General features: G+C 47.2%; 1 protein-coding gene across 1 annotated transcript in view; it reads right to left on the minus strand.

Annotated features, from left to right (window-relative positions):
* The window catches only part of PAG1 (phosphoprotein membrane anchor with glycosphingolipid microdomains 1), a 138,361-nt gene that overhangs the window by 20,769 nt on the left and 101,049 nt on the right, over nucleotides 1-16,543 (minus strand). Inside the window, exons 4-5 of the mRNA XM_059394772.1 lie at nucleotides 3,530-3,736; nucleotides 1,947-1,998 (exon numbers count right to left, since the gene is read on the minus strand). Of these exons, the coding sequence (XP_059250755.1) occupies nucleotides 1,947-1,998; nucleotides 3,530-3,654 (177 nt within the window). The 5' untranslated portion in view covers nucleotides 3,655-3,736. The remainder of the gene's footprint in view (nucleotides 1-1,946; nucleotides 1,999-3,529; nucleotides 3,737-16,543) is intronic.

The following is a 16,543-nucleotide window of genomic DNA, read 5'->3' on the forward strand; positions in this document are numbered from 1 at the left end:
GGTAGCCCCAGGCACAGACTCCAGGGCACTCGGACTGTTTGAAACTAGGATTTAGCTGTGGCTGCTCTAGGGCTCAGGGGGGAGCCGGGATGTAGAAGAGCTGGGATTGGGGGCGGGGTTGTTGTTGGTGGTGAAGCTGTCCGCAGGGGCTTCTTTGGGCTAAATGGCGAGTCTGCAAGTTGAACAAGATTTAGAAGCTGAGAGAGAAGCTCCTACAGGGAGCCGGGTGGACAAGCAATATGCGTGAGCTGGCACACCACTGCCCCCGTGCACATGTGCACTCCTGAGCTCTTTCTCTCACGCACACCCGTGTGAGAAGAGGCTGTGGGGTTGTGAAGGCTGTGGTGCGTGAGCATCTCCGTCTTCCTTTCACCTGCCTGCCACCATCTTCCCTCACACCCAGGGCTGCTCTTGACCTGGGGTGGATGAGCAGGCACTGGGGGTCTATCACGGGGGCGCTCAGGCGGGAGCATCCAGCAGAACCACACGGTGGGGGGCTTGCTAACAGTTCCCTGGGCCCCGCGCCAGCAGCACAGGCCACTCCCTGAGAACTGCTGCTCGGGAAGGACACAGGATGGACAGGCCCTCCCCCCTGAGCCCCAGAAGAGCCACCACTAAATCCTAGCCTCAAATAGTCCTGAGGCATGGGGACTCCTGCCCTAACCTCACCTGGCACCTGGCACTGAGGAGCAGAGGGGGTGGCAGAGAAGCTCGGCTCCTGGGACCTGCCTGTGGGAGGAGCAATAGTAGGGCCCGCCCTACCCCCAACACCGCCAGAGCAGCAGTCTGTGGGAACAGAGGCATGGGGTGCAGCTGAGAAAAGGGTTGACAGATGGGAAAAGGGTAAAGGGTCCTGGGTGCTGAGAACCCAGGACAGCAGTGGGTGTGGTATGTGTGCCCAGAGAAGGAAGCTAGGAAACCCCAGGGGCTTCCAGCTGCTGGGGATACAAGAGTCCTGCCCCTCTGTAGGGCGGGGAGACCAGTAGTGAGAACCGTCCCGGGGAAGCTCTGCCCCTGTCTGCCTGCTCCATGTTCACACCCTCTCCCCCAAAGCAGTTTTTCCCTGATCTTGAGAAATCCAGGGACTGGAAACACTTCTGTTTTCACACTGCCATGGGCTCAAGCAAGACGGATGCCATCAGCCCTGCCAGCATGGGGGTGGCCCGGTCCCCAGCTGCTAGAGTGGCTCAGTCAGGTGAGGGCATGGCCCTGAGTGGAGAGAACATGGCAGGACCAGGAGGCTCACCCTGCTCCTCACCAGGGGGGATCTGAGGGGCCTGACCAGGCCCCATAAGAAAGGAGGAGGGCGGAAACCCATCTGGGCCATATACAGGATGAGGTCATGGTGGAGTCCTTCTAATGGGGAAGCTTGCACAGAAACATGCAGAGCGGAGAGACCACATGGAGAGACACAGGGAGAGCAGCACATGACAGCGACGGCACCGAGGAGTGGCAAAGACCGCCCGCAAACTGCCAAAGCTACAGAACGGCCTGGAACACGTTCACCCTCCAAGCTCTCTGAAGAACCAGCCCGTGGACACCTAGATCACCAGTTTTAGCCTCCAGGACTCCAAGACAGTCCATGTGTTACTTAAGCCCCAGAGGCTGTGGTCCTTTGTTACACAGACGCAGCAAACCGGTACGAGGCTGGAGCTGGGCAGAGGCGGCCCTGCGGTCGCAGGTAGGCTGGAGCTCTCGAAGGCTCTCTCTGGCAGCAGCACGAGTGCATCCATTTTAGAAACTCTCCCAGCCAATCTGGCTAATTGCACAGGCCTCTAGCCACGCTGAGTAAGAATCCTACAGAGAGAGGGTACCGCCTAGGCAGCCAGCAAACTCTGGCTGGGTTCTCTCCCTCAGTTTCCTTCAGCTTGGCAGCTCATGGGCACAGTGCTCAGATAAGTGGCTGAGGTATTAAAGCACACACAGACATGTGCACATGGGCTCACCACGTTCATCAGGTTCTCATGGTCCCCACTCTGCTGCCTCGGCTTCTTCTCTCTGAAATGGAAAAACCAAACATTGCTGTAATGTCAAACATGCCATCTAACATCAAACATACACTCCCCTTTCTATCCTAATATTTATCAACATTTAAATCTCTCTTTAAGATCCTGGTTTATTTTGCCAAGGAAGCAAAATCTGGACAGGGACTCCATCACTCCTTTGCAGGCATCAGGGTCTGAGGGGGGGTCAAGTCTCAGCATGAGACTGGTCATCTCTCTGGGTCTCCCTCTTCTCCCAGATTAGAAAATACAAGTTTACAACAGGAGGACTAGGCACGTTCATATCTAGAATACTATAAATGATTGTGCTTTTTTTTTTTTTTTTTTTAAACAAAATCCAGACAGTTCTCTACTCTTCATTTGTCTTAACTCAGGATCTTTGCTAAGTTGACTGCACACTGCCATGGGACTGGAAAAATAATGAAAGAAAATACAAATTTTGGCACGTCGGGAAGGATACATGCTCTCGGGATGAGTCATATGTACTTCCAGTCTATGGAAAAGTCCATCGAATAAAAATAGAATTTATTTTTACTCAGGACAGTTTAAAGAAAGCCATCAGTACTAGAGACTACATTCCCCCCATATGTACAGGGCAACAGTGACACCTAGTGGGACTGTAAATAATTACAGACAGGTCCTCCCACGTCCAGGGGAGCAAACTCTTCTGTAGGCTACGTTCCTGATCGGACTCAGACCAAACTGTAGAGGCCCAGGTCCAAACTGGGCAGGGATTAGGAGGCTACTTGGTTCAGAGAATCAGACTTCCCCCCTCTTGACAGAGACCTCAGGGTCTCTCCTGAAGTCACTGGGAGGAGTGTTTGGCAGAGGGCTGGCTGGTCTATACCTATCCACGCGGAGGCTGTCAACATCCTAACAGTGTCTGAGCACCTGGGAAATCACTCCCCATTAGAAAGAACTTTACTCCTAAACAAAGATCTCTTTTGGGAGAATACAGACATTTTATATGAGGGAGACATGGAGAGGTGGGGGAGAAGAAGCTTAATTCTGAAAAAAAAAGACAAGATGATTATTTCTCATAACAGTTCATCTCTCCCATAGGAAATTAATCTGTTTCTTAAGAAACAGTAGTTCTAGATTACCAATCTTTAATAAAATGATCCTTTCAAATCATGTGACAGCAATAATTCTCAGTAACTCTCAAGGGGCAGCAAAAAAAGTACCTTTAAGACACATCAGTCTTAAGATTTTCAAATGCGCATAGATGGCAAAAGACAGCATACAGTTTAACAAGGATGTGCTCAGAAGAGGGGCAAGAATTTCATTCTGGGAAGTTTCATACATGAGGCTTCTTCCAGTTGCTCCTCAGCAAAATCAGATACAGATTTTCATTCAACCTCAAAAAAACGTCCTGGGATGCTCTGCAGCAGAGAGGTCAATTTTAACACAGGGATTTCTGTGAATGCTTGTGGAGTGGGATTCTTACATGCTTTTCAGGTGTAGAATCTTCTGGGTACAGGGAACGGATTATTTTAGGGGTCCACTGGATACCCCTTGGCTCTCACCTGTCACAACTGGAGCACAGAAAAATCAGGAAGCTGATGAGGAAGAAAGCAGCAACAGCGGCCAAACTGCCCCACAGGACGACCTGCACTTGCCCACTGCTCAGCACGCTCCCCGGGGGGCCCATGGTGGGTGCGCGAAGTGGCACACGCTAATGGAGTCTGTCAGTCCTTCAGACGGGGAACATAGGCATGGGGTGCTTCGTCTTCCTGCAGAGAGAATGGTGTGTTCTGAAAACAACTTCTCACTGAAGTAACAGAGTCTTGTAATGCATACGTGTCGGGAGAGAGGCTTTGAGCAGAGTCAGGGAGGGGTGTGCGGGACGTGCTGGGTCTCTGGTGTCAGGGCCTTTGTTGCCCTCACCTAAAAACGTACAGTGGGGATGCACAAGCGCCCAGCACAATGGATGGCTTACTATTTTGAATATGTTGGGGGACAGATTCTTAAGGTCTTCAAATCAAATGAGATCACATGAATTCCATAGCAAACAAATGCTTATTTGGATTTTTTTCTCCCAGAGCAGTGGAAATCATTTATTACAGCTTTCAAAAAACACAGTTCACACCCTCCCCACCTATCTCCCTAGTTCTCAAAGCTACCACTCTTGGAGAAGGTTGAAGGCTGGTGCAGTTAATGAAGGAGAATGTCTTTATATTGACCCCAGAACAGTTATCTGTTGTGACTGTGACTGTCCTCAGGGCCAGCTTTCACTGAGCTGCTGTGAGCGCTTCATAAGCACATTTTCCAACGAACAGATGAAAGCATGTGCTAAGAACACATCACCAGAAGTACATAAGACCTCTTTATAAAAAACTACAAATTAAGCACAAAAGCTGTGCCTAGTACGTTTCAGTACCTGGCCTGGCCTGGAATTTGTGCTAAACACTTTCCTTGTTTACTGCTACTGGCCTGTGAAGAACGCCCAGCTCATCCCCATTTTTCAGGCAAGAAAGTTGAATGGCAGAGACATTGAGTAAGTTCTCACAGGACGGCACAGACGCGGAGTGGCAGGGTAAGGATGGAAGTCCAGCCATTGCGGACTCTAGTACTGTCGTCTTAGCCTCTAGAGGAAGCGCCCTCTCAGCGGGGGCGACTGCGTGCTCCCTGTTCCAGCTGTGAACCTTCTCAATGAAAATGGTCACATGAGTATTGTGGAATATGTTCAGTTACAGATTTTGAAAAATAGAGCAGTATATTAAAAACTAATGATTATCCTGGGAGATACAGGCTTCCAGTTATGGAATGAATAAATCACGGGAATAAAAGTCACAGCATAGGGAATACAGTCTGGTACTGTAACAGCGTTGTGTGCTGCTAGATGGGAGCTACACTTGTGTGAGGAGAGCATGACCTATAGAGAATTGAATCACTATCTTATAAACCTGACACTCATGTAACATTGGCTGTCAACTAGACTCAAATTTTTAAAAAATTAATAGTCATCTCTTGTCAGAAAGGCCTTGCTTAAAGAACATTTGCTTTGGCTCAATTCTAGAATATTCTAACTTAAAAGGAACCACCTTCAATTTAATCTCAAATTTCAAGAATAAACAAATTATCTTAATCAGAACTGAAAAAATGATTTTTCCTTGCAAAAGACGACCCATATTTACATTGTCATTTGCTTCAGTGAAGGAGCTGTGAGTACATTCTGGGAGCGCCATGCCGTGTGCCTCAAGCCAGCACTTGGCTGGCTTAGTGCCAAGCAGGAGTGCCCCTTGAAAGGGCTTGGAGAATAAAAGCCATTTTGGCAAAGGCAGTTCAATTGGCCCAAATTTTCTCCAAGTGAACACATACATTTATTTGAATACTCAAGATCGAAGAATAATAAAAAGCTGGAGAAAAAGAAACTTTGACCTACAATGTATGCAGAGAGCATTTTAGATGAAGTCCATGTTTTCCTTGGGGCCCTGAATCAACATGAACACTTCCTAATGCTCTGTAAATATATAAACGTACAACTTCCTGCGTAATACAGAGCGTCTTTCTTTCTGCGCTGGTTATATATTATGCCTGTAAACAATACACGCATACAGTAATGGATGGTCAAATTGCTTCTGTATGTTTGCCCCTGGACAGCTATAACTGAATGAAAATAACCACCGCTTTGCTTCTGGTTTGTTGAAGCAATGAATAATTCACTTTAAATTTAGACGACAAATTGGCACCACAACCAGTTACTAAAATATATTCAAGCAAGCACATAAATCATGGTGACCTATGAATATATATGAAATAAATTTTTACATACAGGCCCAAAGCACGACACATTTTAGGAAACACAAACAAGAGAGCTCTGTTGCGCAGCGTTTGCGCATTCCCTCCTTCCTTCACTCATTCGCTCATACAACAGATTTAATCAGTGTCTATTTATAACGTGCCAGATTCCTAGAAAATATTTTGCTCTGTGAATTATTCAAAAGCCAGATATCTATCCAGCAAGCCAGTGTGGAATCTGTAGGACCTTTCTCCCTTTCTGCACACATGGTCTCTCTCAACAGGAAAGGTGGGGAGAATACAACGAAGTTAGGTGGGGTGCCCAGCCTATCAGAGCGGTGTAGGGAGACGAGGAGAGCGGATTATTACGAGCTACTGAAAAAAAGATGTGACTCAGAGAAAATGTGTCAAGGCTCCTGGCTCACTCCCCTTCAACTAAAATTTGTTGAAAAGCTACTAAAAGAGTTACTTTGTTCCCGGACAAGGATCTCACAAGGAAAAGCATGACCATCAGTGTGTTTCTGAGCTGTATTCCCGAAGGACAAGGGTTCCTGTGGTTTGGGCAGCTTCTGCCTGTTAGAAGCCTCAGAGTGAAACTCCACGGGAGGACCAGGTCACAGCAGTGGTGGCAGCGCAGCAAGGGTGGCCCCCCTTTTAGGGGCCTGGTGGGAGAGCAGGGGTTTGCACACACCTGACCTCTGGACCCTTGCAGCAGACCTGGGGTGTGTGGGGGTGTTTCCTATTGTACAGCAAGGCTGTGTCCTGATGTTATTCTCTCTTGGTCTCTTCCTTTGTCGGGACTTCGGGTTCCGAATTCTCTGGCCCATTCCCCCTCTGGTCATCGCCTTCCATATTGGGGTCTTATCTACAATTAAACCAGGACTGTAAGTCCAGATGGAACCCCACCATGTGTCCGGATGCTCATATCACTTCCATGTTCTTTTTCTTGCTGGGGATGAGAGTACAGGCCTAGTGTGGATGGTCCAGGCAGTGCAGTCGCCTCTCCTCCCAAGACTAGATTCAGGCGCTGGTTTCATGGAGGTTAAAAGCACTGCTCAGGGGCCAATTTAGTGTGCTTTAAACTGGGGGGCGGGGGGGGAATTTGTGACGCTCCCTCTGCTGGAAGGCTTCTATCACGATTAGCTATAGCGGGATAGAATAAGAGGACAAGAGGCCCAGTGTTTGGGAAGTAAAAAGTCACCCTGAAAAGGAAGGGCTCCTGCCACAATGACGACGTTTGCCAGCTTATACACTGTGCCTTTTTCCCAGACAAGTTCCTTGTGGAAAAGAGAATCAAAGGCTCCAAAGCCTGTGATATGTTCCTGAGGACCATCGTATTTTCCTTCTATATCAGGGATGGTATTCTGAGTATCCAGAATTAATCTGTAGCAGTAGGACAATTTGGACACCATGAACAATTTGGGGCAATCTCTCATGTTTTCACGGAGTCATTTAAGCCTCTTTCTTTCAGTCCTGTTCTTACCTGACTCAATAAGATTGCATTCAACTGTGGAATATAAGTTCTTGGAAGTTTGAAAAATATTTGTCAGACCACATGGGTAAACATTCTAAGTATTCTATGAGTTACTCAACATAGGGAAAGGGAACACCATTCATTGTACCCCAGCAAACATTTATGTCGGCACCCATACGCCCTACTGGGATGAGCTGAAGGTCATCGTATTCATGAAAGACTAACAGTTGCATATCATTTATTTTTGTTTTAGAATAGACCTCATTACTGCTGCACTGGAGTACACTCACAGCTGGGAGTGTCACTTAATACAAATGTGTGATATTGTAAAGTCGGCAATGGTCCGATCCTCCCATCCCAATTTTATATCATTCAGACTACTGTGAGGACTTGTCATTTCGCTCTGAGGAAGGTCAGTACTTGAGGTTACAGAACTTCTGCTGGGGCTTCTCTGAAAAGATCCGGAAAGCTAGTCTTAATAAGTATTTTGCACAAAATTATTTTGCTCCACCATCTCTCATCCTCTTATATCCTTTCATGTTCTTAATATGGGATTCCATCAGGAAAAAACCATAGCCTTTCACTTTAAAAGCAGGTGCCACCGTCAACCACAAGGTGGCGGTATAATCCTAGTCTCAGCCCAGTCATCAGCCCCTTCAAGGAAAGACTGCTGTTTGCGCCTTGTGCTAGGTGTTTCATCTTCATTAGCCCAGACTATCAGCCACCTAAATCGATTCCAACAGGAAAGAAAACAACAACAACAACAACAACAAATCCAGATGAAATTAGTGACAAGGGACGACCAAATGACAGCTACTTGGTTTTCTGACTCTCTTAACAGGCAGGTGCTCTGATCACAGCAGACCGTGTAAGTAACAGTTTGGTGCAGTTGGGATGGCCAGTGAGATCAGCGATAGAAGCAGACACTTTGATTCCTCTGAAGCAGGCGAGGTTGGTAATGATAGTCATTATTACCATTTTATAGCTGTCCTAGTCAACTCATAATTAAGCATGATAGAAACCACCTTCGCTCATGACCCCTCACTGATAGACAAAATGAGGGAAGTCAGGACACAACCCCATGGGAATTCCTCCTTCCCGGTCATGACCAGGTGTGGGAACCATGAGATAAAATGACACATTATGAGTCACAGATTAGCCAGACAAATTTAACAATAGCCGAGGAGCCAATTTCTCTGCTGGGCTCCTGTCCTGTGAGGTGTATGGGCAGATGCCCAGGCTAAGGCTAAATTAACCCCTCGATACGATTCTCGAGTACCCTGAAAGAGTTTTAAGCGCATGTATTTAAACTCAGGTAGATTTCTGTTCAGATTAGAGAGACTCTGATCTAGGCAAGCTGCTGTGCTCCAGATGCGCGTGAGCCAGGTCTGCGGTGAGCACGGGGAGCCAAACCAGTGTTGGTCGTCCATCTTGCTAAGGCACAAAGGTTCTCTGCCAAATAAGGTCGTCACAAAGATATCCCTATTTCTCTTTTTTCCTGAGTTGGGGAAAATATATCCAAAGAGCAGAAGGTGGTGAAGAACTCCAAGGTAAGAGTTTTCTTGTTGATAGTTTCTCGAACTGTAAATTTTAAAGCACCACCATGGAGCAATGACTTGACATTTCTTCCTCTGCAGCTCAAGAGAAGCACAGCACCTGTGCGCGTAACACAAAGGAAGCTGGAAATCCTGAAGGTCACAAACTGACCCTGTTATCAAGGGTTGCTGCTGAAGGCAGAACAAGCCAGGCATTCATTCTCAGAGCAAGTTATAAATCCTGAAGGCCATCTGCCAGTGTAACCTGATTACTTTTCGTAGTACCAAATGTATTGATCCACATAGGAAACGTGAAAGCTGATCCTTTCCAGGGGAGGGGTCTGTGTGGCTCTCTCTTGTCTTCAAAACGTTAAACTCACGTGACAGAAGTAATATAGTTTATTGCTTATGAAAGCCCCATCACCATTTTTGGTTTTTTGTCTTTAGTAAAGCCAAGGGGTAAGAGGCTGATGGGTAAGGAGTAACTTCTAAGGTTGCTTTTGCTCGTATCCTGACCTGAAGACCAATTCTTAAGGTTCATGTAATTTTTAAAGACATATATATATATATATATTTAGAGCAGGCGAGTGGGGAAGAGGGAGAAGACTCAAGCAGACTCCACACTGAGTGCAAGGCCCAACGAGGGGCTCTATCACACAGCCCAAGACCATGACCTGAACTGTAATCAACAGATGCTCAATGGACTGAGCCACCCAGGCCCCCTCATTTTTTATTTTTAATGGTAAATCTCAAGAGAGAGGGGGAGGGGGAAGAGGGAGATACTAATAGATTCTTGGAGACCAGGTGAGGTACATAGTAAAAGGGCTTCATTTTGTGTGAGTCTAAACGGGAAGTGTGCACCTGGGCTTTACGGTCTATCTCCTATGCCCTTGCTCTTCTGCATTAAATTCAAAGTTCCCTGGGAGCAGGCAGGATGTGTCCACTTCATTTCTCCCCTCTCCTCAGCATCAACATAAACTGGAAAATAGAAACCAATCAAGAATTTTTTTTTACTGAATGCTTATTTCTGTAGGAAAGATGAGGAATAAAATTCCCAAGCAAACTCTAAAAATGAAGTTTAATGATTTATAAGGAAGAGAAGAAGAATAGAGATGCGCACATCAAGCAAATAATTAAAAAATAAGCCAAGTACGTCTTAAGGCTAAACCTTAACACAAACCAAACCTTAAACACCACCACCCGGCTTCTCTGCACTGTCGCCGAAGCAGCTGAACGTCTCTCGGGAAAAGGCACAGCAGGGGACACGTCGGTGCCTGTGCACATGGATCCTTGCGGCCTCTCAGCACTGGTGGCCCCACTACGCCCCTGAGCTCAGCGTTCCTCTGACCCCTTCTCAGCAAGGGCCTTTCATGCCTTCCTCTGTCTTCCCTCCCTCAAAAGGCATTGGGGCTTCCATGTCTCATGGGAAAGAGGAGCCTTAACTATTCTTGGCTCGCCTCACGTTTTTTCGTCTGATGAAAGCCTAACCATGCTTCAGATCTCAGTTGAAGTGTCACTTCCTTGGAGCCACTTTCCGGACGCTGCAATTCAGCCCCCACTCTACACACACACACGCAGGCACATGCCAGTTTAGGCCTGTTTTGTAAAAGCTTATAAAGCTTTTTGCTTCATTGGCATTACTCAAAACTGAAATGATGAAGCTCTTCGCTGTCTCCTCCATTGGCCAAAGGTCAAAAGTGGGCGCTGAGAACAGACCTATCTGGTTCACAGCTATAGCCCTAGTGAGCGGCACACAGTAGGCCCTTAATAAATAATCTGAATGAATTAACAGTCGAATGAACTAAAAGAGCAGAGGAGAAAAAGAGGTGGTGAATGTTAACCAGGCCTTCAGAGATGGGAAGGGTGAGAAGAAGCTGCTCTTTCTCAGTCTTTTCAGATGGTGTTGAAATTCCGCAGGGACTCAAGGAATTCCAAAAGTCTGCTTGTCGGCCTCCCTGATAGATTTCCATGGTACTGCCTGCCTCCCTCCTGTGATCATCTTCCTCTACCCAGGCCCTGAAGAGCCCTCAAAGGCTTGAAATCAAAAAGACTGAAAAAGCCCAAGTGAGTGTGTCCTCACTCTCCAGTGAGTACACGGGACTGGACTAACATGCAGGAGAGTGACAGGTCCAGTCACTCTCCCGCATGTTACATTTCTTCCTCCTTATGGTGTTCTGGTGGAGGCAAGGAGACTGAGACTCGGAGGTTAAGTACCGTGTCAAGGGTCACACAGCTAAAGGTTTCCTGACTCGGTGTCCCCGGCTCTTTCCACTGTAGCGTGACCCCCAGCGGCGTGTCCTCAGGGGGCGGGCAGTGGCCAGCCCCACGCTGTTCACCATCCCCAGCCTTCACCATCCCCAGCCGTCTGCCTGTTTGGGATGTGGGAGCCTTGCCCTTCTTCCTGGCCCTTTTAACTTCCCTCTATCGTGACTTGCTCTTAGCACCAGAGGTTAGAATGCTCAGTCTCTTCTGGCTTGCTCCCTGCTCATTCCCAGCCATGCTTCAGCACGTGCTCTCCTTCCAGGGGACCTAGAGGACCCCATGAGGGCTTGGTGTTTACCCAAGGGTCAGCTCCCTGAGACCAGGTCTTGACAGCCCCGCTTTCTTAAGCACTGTTTGCCCTGTTTTTATTTGGCTTCTCAGGTAGAGTGATTCAGCCAGTTTCTTTTCCATAATAGTAAAAGGTGTGACCAATAACAACTTAATGTTTCTTTGCTGGCAGGTTCCGAAATTTACTGCTTGACCTAAATGCCTCTCAAATCCTCCATTCATGGCTGATGGTATCTAAATGATCAGGTATGTTTTAACAGCTGGCTGGACTGGGGGTGGACAGCTAATTACAAATGCTCCAGTATCCTTCACATGCCAATTAGCTTCTACCAAGCCCTCCCCCGAAAGGCAGGCGCTATCTCATCGAGACTGCACATCAAAGGGCGCTTCTTCTGGGAAAGGTCAACTCTCAGGATGGGAGAGGCAGACTCGAAGGCGATGGCAATCTGAGTGGCGTGCCCGAGGAATCCCACTGGAGCACTGGTTTCACCGAGAGCTGGGGCAGAGTTCGGGCAAGCAGTCTGGCATCCCTGCCACACCTCCCAATGTGGTTCTACACCCTCACGTGAGGGCGGGGGGCGTCAGAGTTCGTGTTCCCCCGGGTGCCGGCGAGAACGTGGCTCCGCTTGGCCTCCAGGACCTGGTATGCCACGGCCATTTTCGTTCTCTTCTTGACTGTTTTTAAAACACTATGAATTATTTATGTCATAGAATCAGCAGACAAAATCCTTTTTATTGGCTCCAAAAAAACACAATCAAAATCTTCAAAAAATATCCCTACGAGTTACTTGCTGCTGTTACTGGGAACCCCTCGGGGCTGGGACTAGTTAGAGTAGAATAAGTCCGAACTTGTATTTGAAAGCACAGGTTCTCCGGGTTCATCCTCAGGGCCTTCTGCCAGGAACCGGGTACTCAAGGGCTCTAGAAGATTCCCAAGTGCCTTGCAGAGAAGTGGCAGGGCAAGAGTTTCTGCAGAGCGGAACTTCTCACAGTGGGGGCCTGGACCAGAAGCCTCATCGTCTTCCGGGAACTCCTTAAAAATGTAGAAATCCGGGCTTGCCCGAGGCCTGTGAATCAGTCAGGGTGGGGCCAACAATCTCTCTCTCTTCTTTAAGATTTTATTTTAGAGAGAGAGAACGCAAGTGGGGGAGGGAGAGGGACAAGCAGCCTCTGCACGAGCACAGAACCCATGTGGGGCTTCATCTCATGACCCTGAGATCTTGATCCAAGCCAAAATCAAGAGTCAAATGCTCAATGACTGCTCTAAAACAGACTTTAATATATCTACAGATCATCTGGGGATCTTGTTACGGTGCAGATTCTGAATTCTGTGTTTCTCACTGGTTCCCAGGTGAGGTCTAGGCTGCTGGCCTGAGGACAGCATTTGGAGTAATACTAGGATACATGATCTCCTTCCTTCCAAATGGGGCTGAAGGGTCATCCAGATCCCTGGGGCAGCTTGGTCTTCATTTCATTCAAGATTATGTGAAGATGAGGCCAGAGCCCTGTGTCACAGGACTTTCTTAATTCCCATAGAAGTACTCCAGGGAAAGGCAGCTCTGTACCAATCCAGAGACCCATGAAATGCCAGTGAGCAGATGTCACTGTGTTCGTTAACATAACATGTTCAACCAAGTCCAAACTTCATGCGCCTCAGTTCCTCCTGAAAAATGAATTCATTTATAAGGTTTCTTTCCAGCTCCGAGACTCTGTCATTTTATGAAAGTAGCCAGAAATCCCTTGGGTCTAAAATAAAAACTCAGGGCTTTCCACCCAATGGGAAATGTAGACCCAGCAAGAACACGAAATTCTCAGTGTGATCAATAGTTTCAACTCCCCAGAAAGCACAGTCTTAGTAATTCCCAGGAAAACCTGACAAGGCCGCAGTAGTTACAGGAACATCAGGAAGAAAAATCACAGGCAGCCTTTTCAGTCAGTGCCCAAGCCAGGAACCGGTCCCAATGGCCTCTGCCGTCATCAACTCCACTGCCAGCGAGCCCACTGCTGAACACTGGCGGCGCGGCTGACTTACAAGTCTGTTTTTTTCATCAACATCTAGCTGGCATATTTACCCATTTATAATTCATATTTATAACAGCCTTTAAGTAAAACGCAAAGACAAAACAAAAAATATGCAGATGGGCACACACCTGTCACAGAGAGAGAAAATGCTGCTGCTGGAAGCTTCTGAGGCTTTTTAAAGGCATATGCTCAAACCTAGGAAGATCTTACAGAGAAAGCAAGTCTGGAAGGGATCTACCTAATTTCTAACCTCAGTATTTGATAAGCCTGAAGAGGTTCTAAATGTAATAAAACATTCTGGAGAAGTTCTCTGTTTCCATTATTAAAGACGGTCAGCTCTTTGGGCTGGTTTCATTAGTTTCTAGGCTAATATCTCTGATATTTCTTACTCTTTAACACAAAGGCACAAAGTGTATTCTACTCTTTGACACTCTGTAATTCATCAAAAAAAAAAAAAAATTGTTCAATACCTACTATGTCCCCAGCACGGTTTCATCTTCTTGAAAATGAAATGACACAGGTCTGAGGCAATTTAATTGCAAAATTCAATATGCGGGAGGAGAAAAATGTCTCGAATCAAGTTCCTAATATAGAGCTATATTTTGATCAAAGATTGTAAAAAGCCCATTGTTGAGTTCCAGGCACGTGAAATCAGAAAGAAACAAAAAGCCGCAAGCCTTTTCACTTCTACCATGTTGCATCAGTCACAGTAACTGCAGCTTGATTCCATTCAGCTTGGTGGAAGAGGCACCGTGGCACTGACACAGCCACCGTGCCCTTGGACTGATGTTGTTTCAGGCTGGGAACTGTCCTCAATGTGTCTGGTGGATTCCACTGAGCCTCTACATGGGCACAGGGTAGGAAGGACCACTTCCCCTGCATGCACTCAGTCACAGTCAGGGTCAGCCAGCGTCCAGGGACAGGTCAGAGTGCAAGGACCAGGGAAGGTACCTATAGAGCTCCATCACCTCCTAACTAAGTGGGAGAAAACTGCTTTCACCTTGTGGTTAAAGGTGGTTAAAGGTTAAAGGCTTAGAAAACCAAATATTCGTGTAAGCGTTGGCATGCGTGTTCAAAGTCGTACGAAGGCATACACGGAACAGACCGAGTCACCTGGTAAGGGACAGGGAGGCAAAGGTGAAGGGTGAGAGGGTTGAGGCCGGAATGCGGGCACCGTGCGTGTGAGGTAGGCGGAGGGAAGAGATTCCTGTCATTTTTACCCTGCTTTACTACTTTACCTATAGCTGGCCTTAATCTGTGGTTACTTTGTGAATTTAAGAAAGATCTTTTCCTCTCTTCTTTTGCACAATTTAGGGAAGATAAAACCACACTGATGGGGTAGGGAAGTAGGTGTAACAGAGTGGTGACACCTTGGAGAGAGGTTCTTACACAACTCGATCCGGCACGACCAGACGGAACTCGACAACCAGAATAGTCACCTCCTTCAGGGAGGTCCGTGTTCGCTACAGAGCCATTCACATGCCAGGGAGCAGAAGACTCTGGACCCGACAGGAAAGACAGATGGTGCGAACTCTAGGTTCTGAGGAAAGACATAGCAGGACACAACAGGATCATACTTCTGAGCAAGAGAATGTTTCCTCAATTTAAAGGAGAAGTAGTTTGTGGTCTGCTCAATCACCAGTCCTAATGTAGTCAAGTGCCTCAGTTCAATGGCGGCTAGTCCCCTCTGTCCATCGGCCTCATCAGCTGCCTGTGCCTTCCTTCCCAGGCACAGGAGAGCACCAGCCATTGCACCTGTGTCCCTGAGGACCCCCCCACGTCCTGCTTCACAACACCTGGAGCACTTGTTAGGTAGGCTGCTGATGCCCAGGCCTGAGCCTCAGATACTCTGATATGAGAGAACTGGAGTGGGGCCCAAGAATCCATCTCTCACATGTCCTAAGTGATTCTGAAGTGACTAGTTCACTGAAGCCCACCAGCTCCAACTCTTTTAGGAGCCCAGTGGGAATCCCAGTGAGGTGGGAGTTACTCGACAAGCTTTTAAGAGTTCTGGAATCCTCAGAATAGACACAGCATTTGGCCAGGGGAGGCACTGTGGGAAGAATTAGGGAAGGATGAGAGGAAACATCTTTGTAAACACGGTTTGCATGTGCTGTATTGTTTCTGTTGGTTCACCCTGTGAAAGGAAAAATCTAATCCCGTATTCAGTCCCCATGTGCAAGAGGTAGTGAGACTCCGGGGGAACCCATCGGGGGATCTCCACAGGGCAGCTCCTCTCCTTACAATGTCACACAGCTAATGTGATTATGAGACCTAATGAACTGAAACTAATGCAATTTTGAAAATCTTCATAGCTAATGAAAATCACATCTTCTCCCTCCAGATTTCCCATTTTCTCTGTTTGTAAGCCCTGAATAAAATGGAAGTTATGGGTTGAGGCTATATTTATGGAAAGTCTTAATATAATTTGGAGAGTTCTGTATTTTGAGTGTCACAGTGGCTCCAAGTTGAAGGGTCACATTTGGAACGTACATTCAGTGCCACAGTGCTACGGAATGGTGGAAGAGACCTAGAATATAGATTCAGGACAGTGACATTTTAGAGACAGGCCTTTTTCCCCTGCTGACTTCAAAGCACTCCGTATGTCAAACAGTTAGTGTTGTCACTCTGTCCCAATTTCCATTTTCCCTGGAAAGTGGAGAACAAGAAAAGTCTTTCGATTGCACACTAAAAGCTATTAGCGGGGTATAGCTATGACACCCCCCCCCCCACCCTTCACTTCTCTATGCTAGGTTTTTACCCATTTGCGGGGGAAGGAATGTTTCAAAGGCATTAAATTGAGAGGTAGGGGAGAGGCCTATGGTGGCAAGCTTCACAGGCTGGGACAGACACATCTTAGAGACGTGCTGGGGTAAGCTTGGGAGAAAGGGGTCAGCCACATCTCCTGAGGGTCCGAGGGACCCAATTTTAACTGTATTAAGAAAAGAAACACAGATATTTAAGGAGTATAAGGTAAAGCTATGCTAGGTTTTTACCCATTTGCGGGGGAAGGAATGTTTCAAAGGCATTAAATTGAGAGGTAGGGGAGAGGCCTATGGTGGCAAGCTTCACAGGCTGGGACAGACACATCTTAGAGACGTGCTGGGGTAAGCTTGGGAGAAAGGGGTCAGCCACATCTCCTGAGGGTCCGAGGGACCCAATTTTAACTGTATTAAGAAAAGAAACACAGATATTTAAGGAGTATAAGGTAAAGCTAT

The sequence above is a fragment of the Mustela nigripes genome, chromosome 3 (genome assembly GCF_022355385.1).
Source record: "Mustela nigripes isolate SB6536 chromosome 3, MUSNIG.SB6536, whole genome shotgun sequence".
Classification (NCBI taxonomy): domain Eukaryota; kingdom Metazoa; phylum Chordata; class Mammalia; order Carnivora; family Mustelidae; genus Mustela; species Mustela nigripes.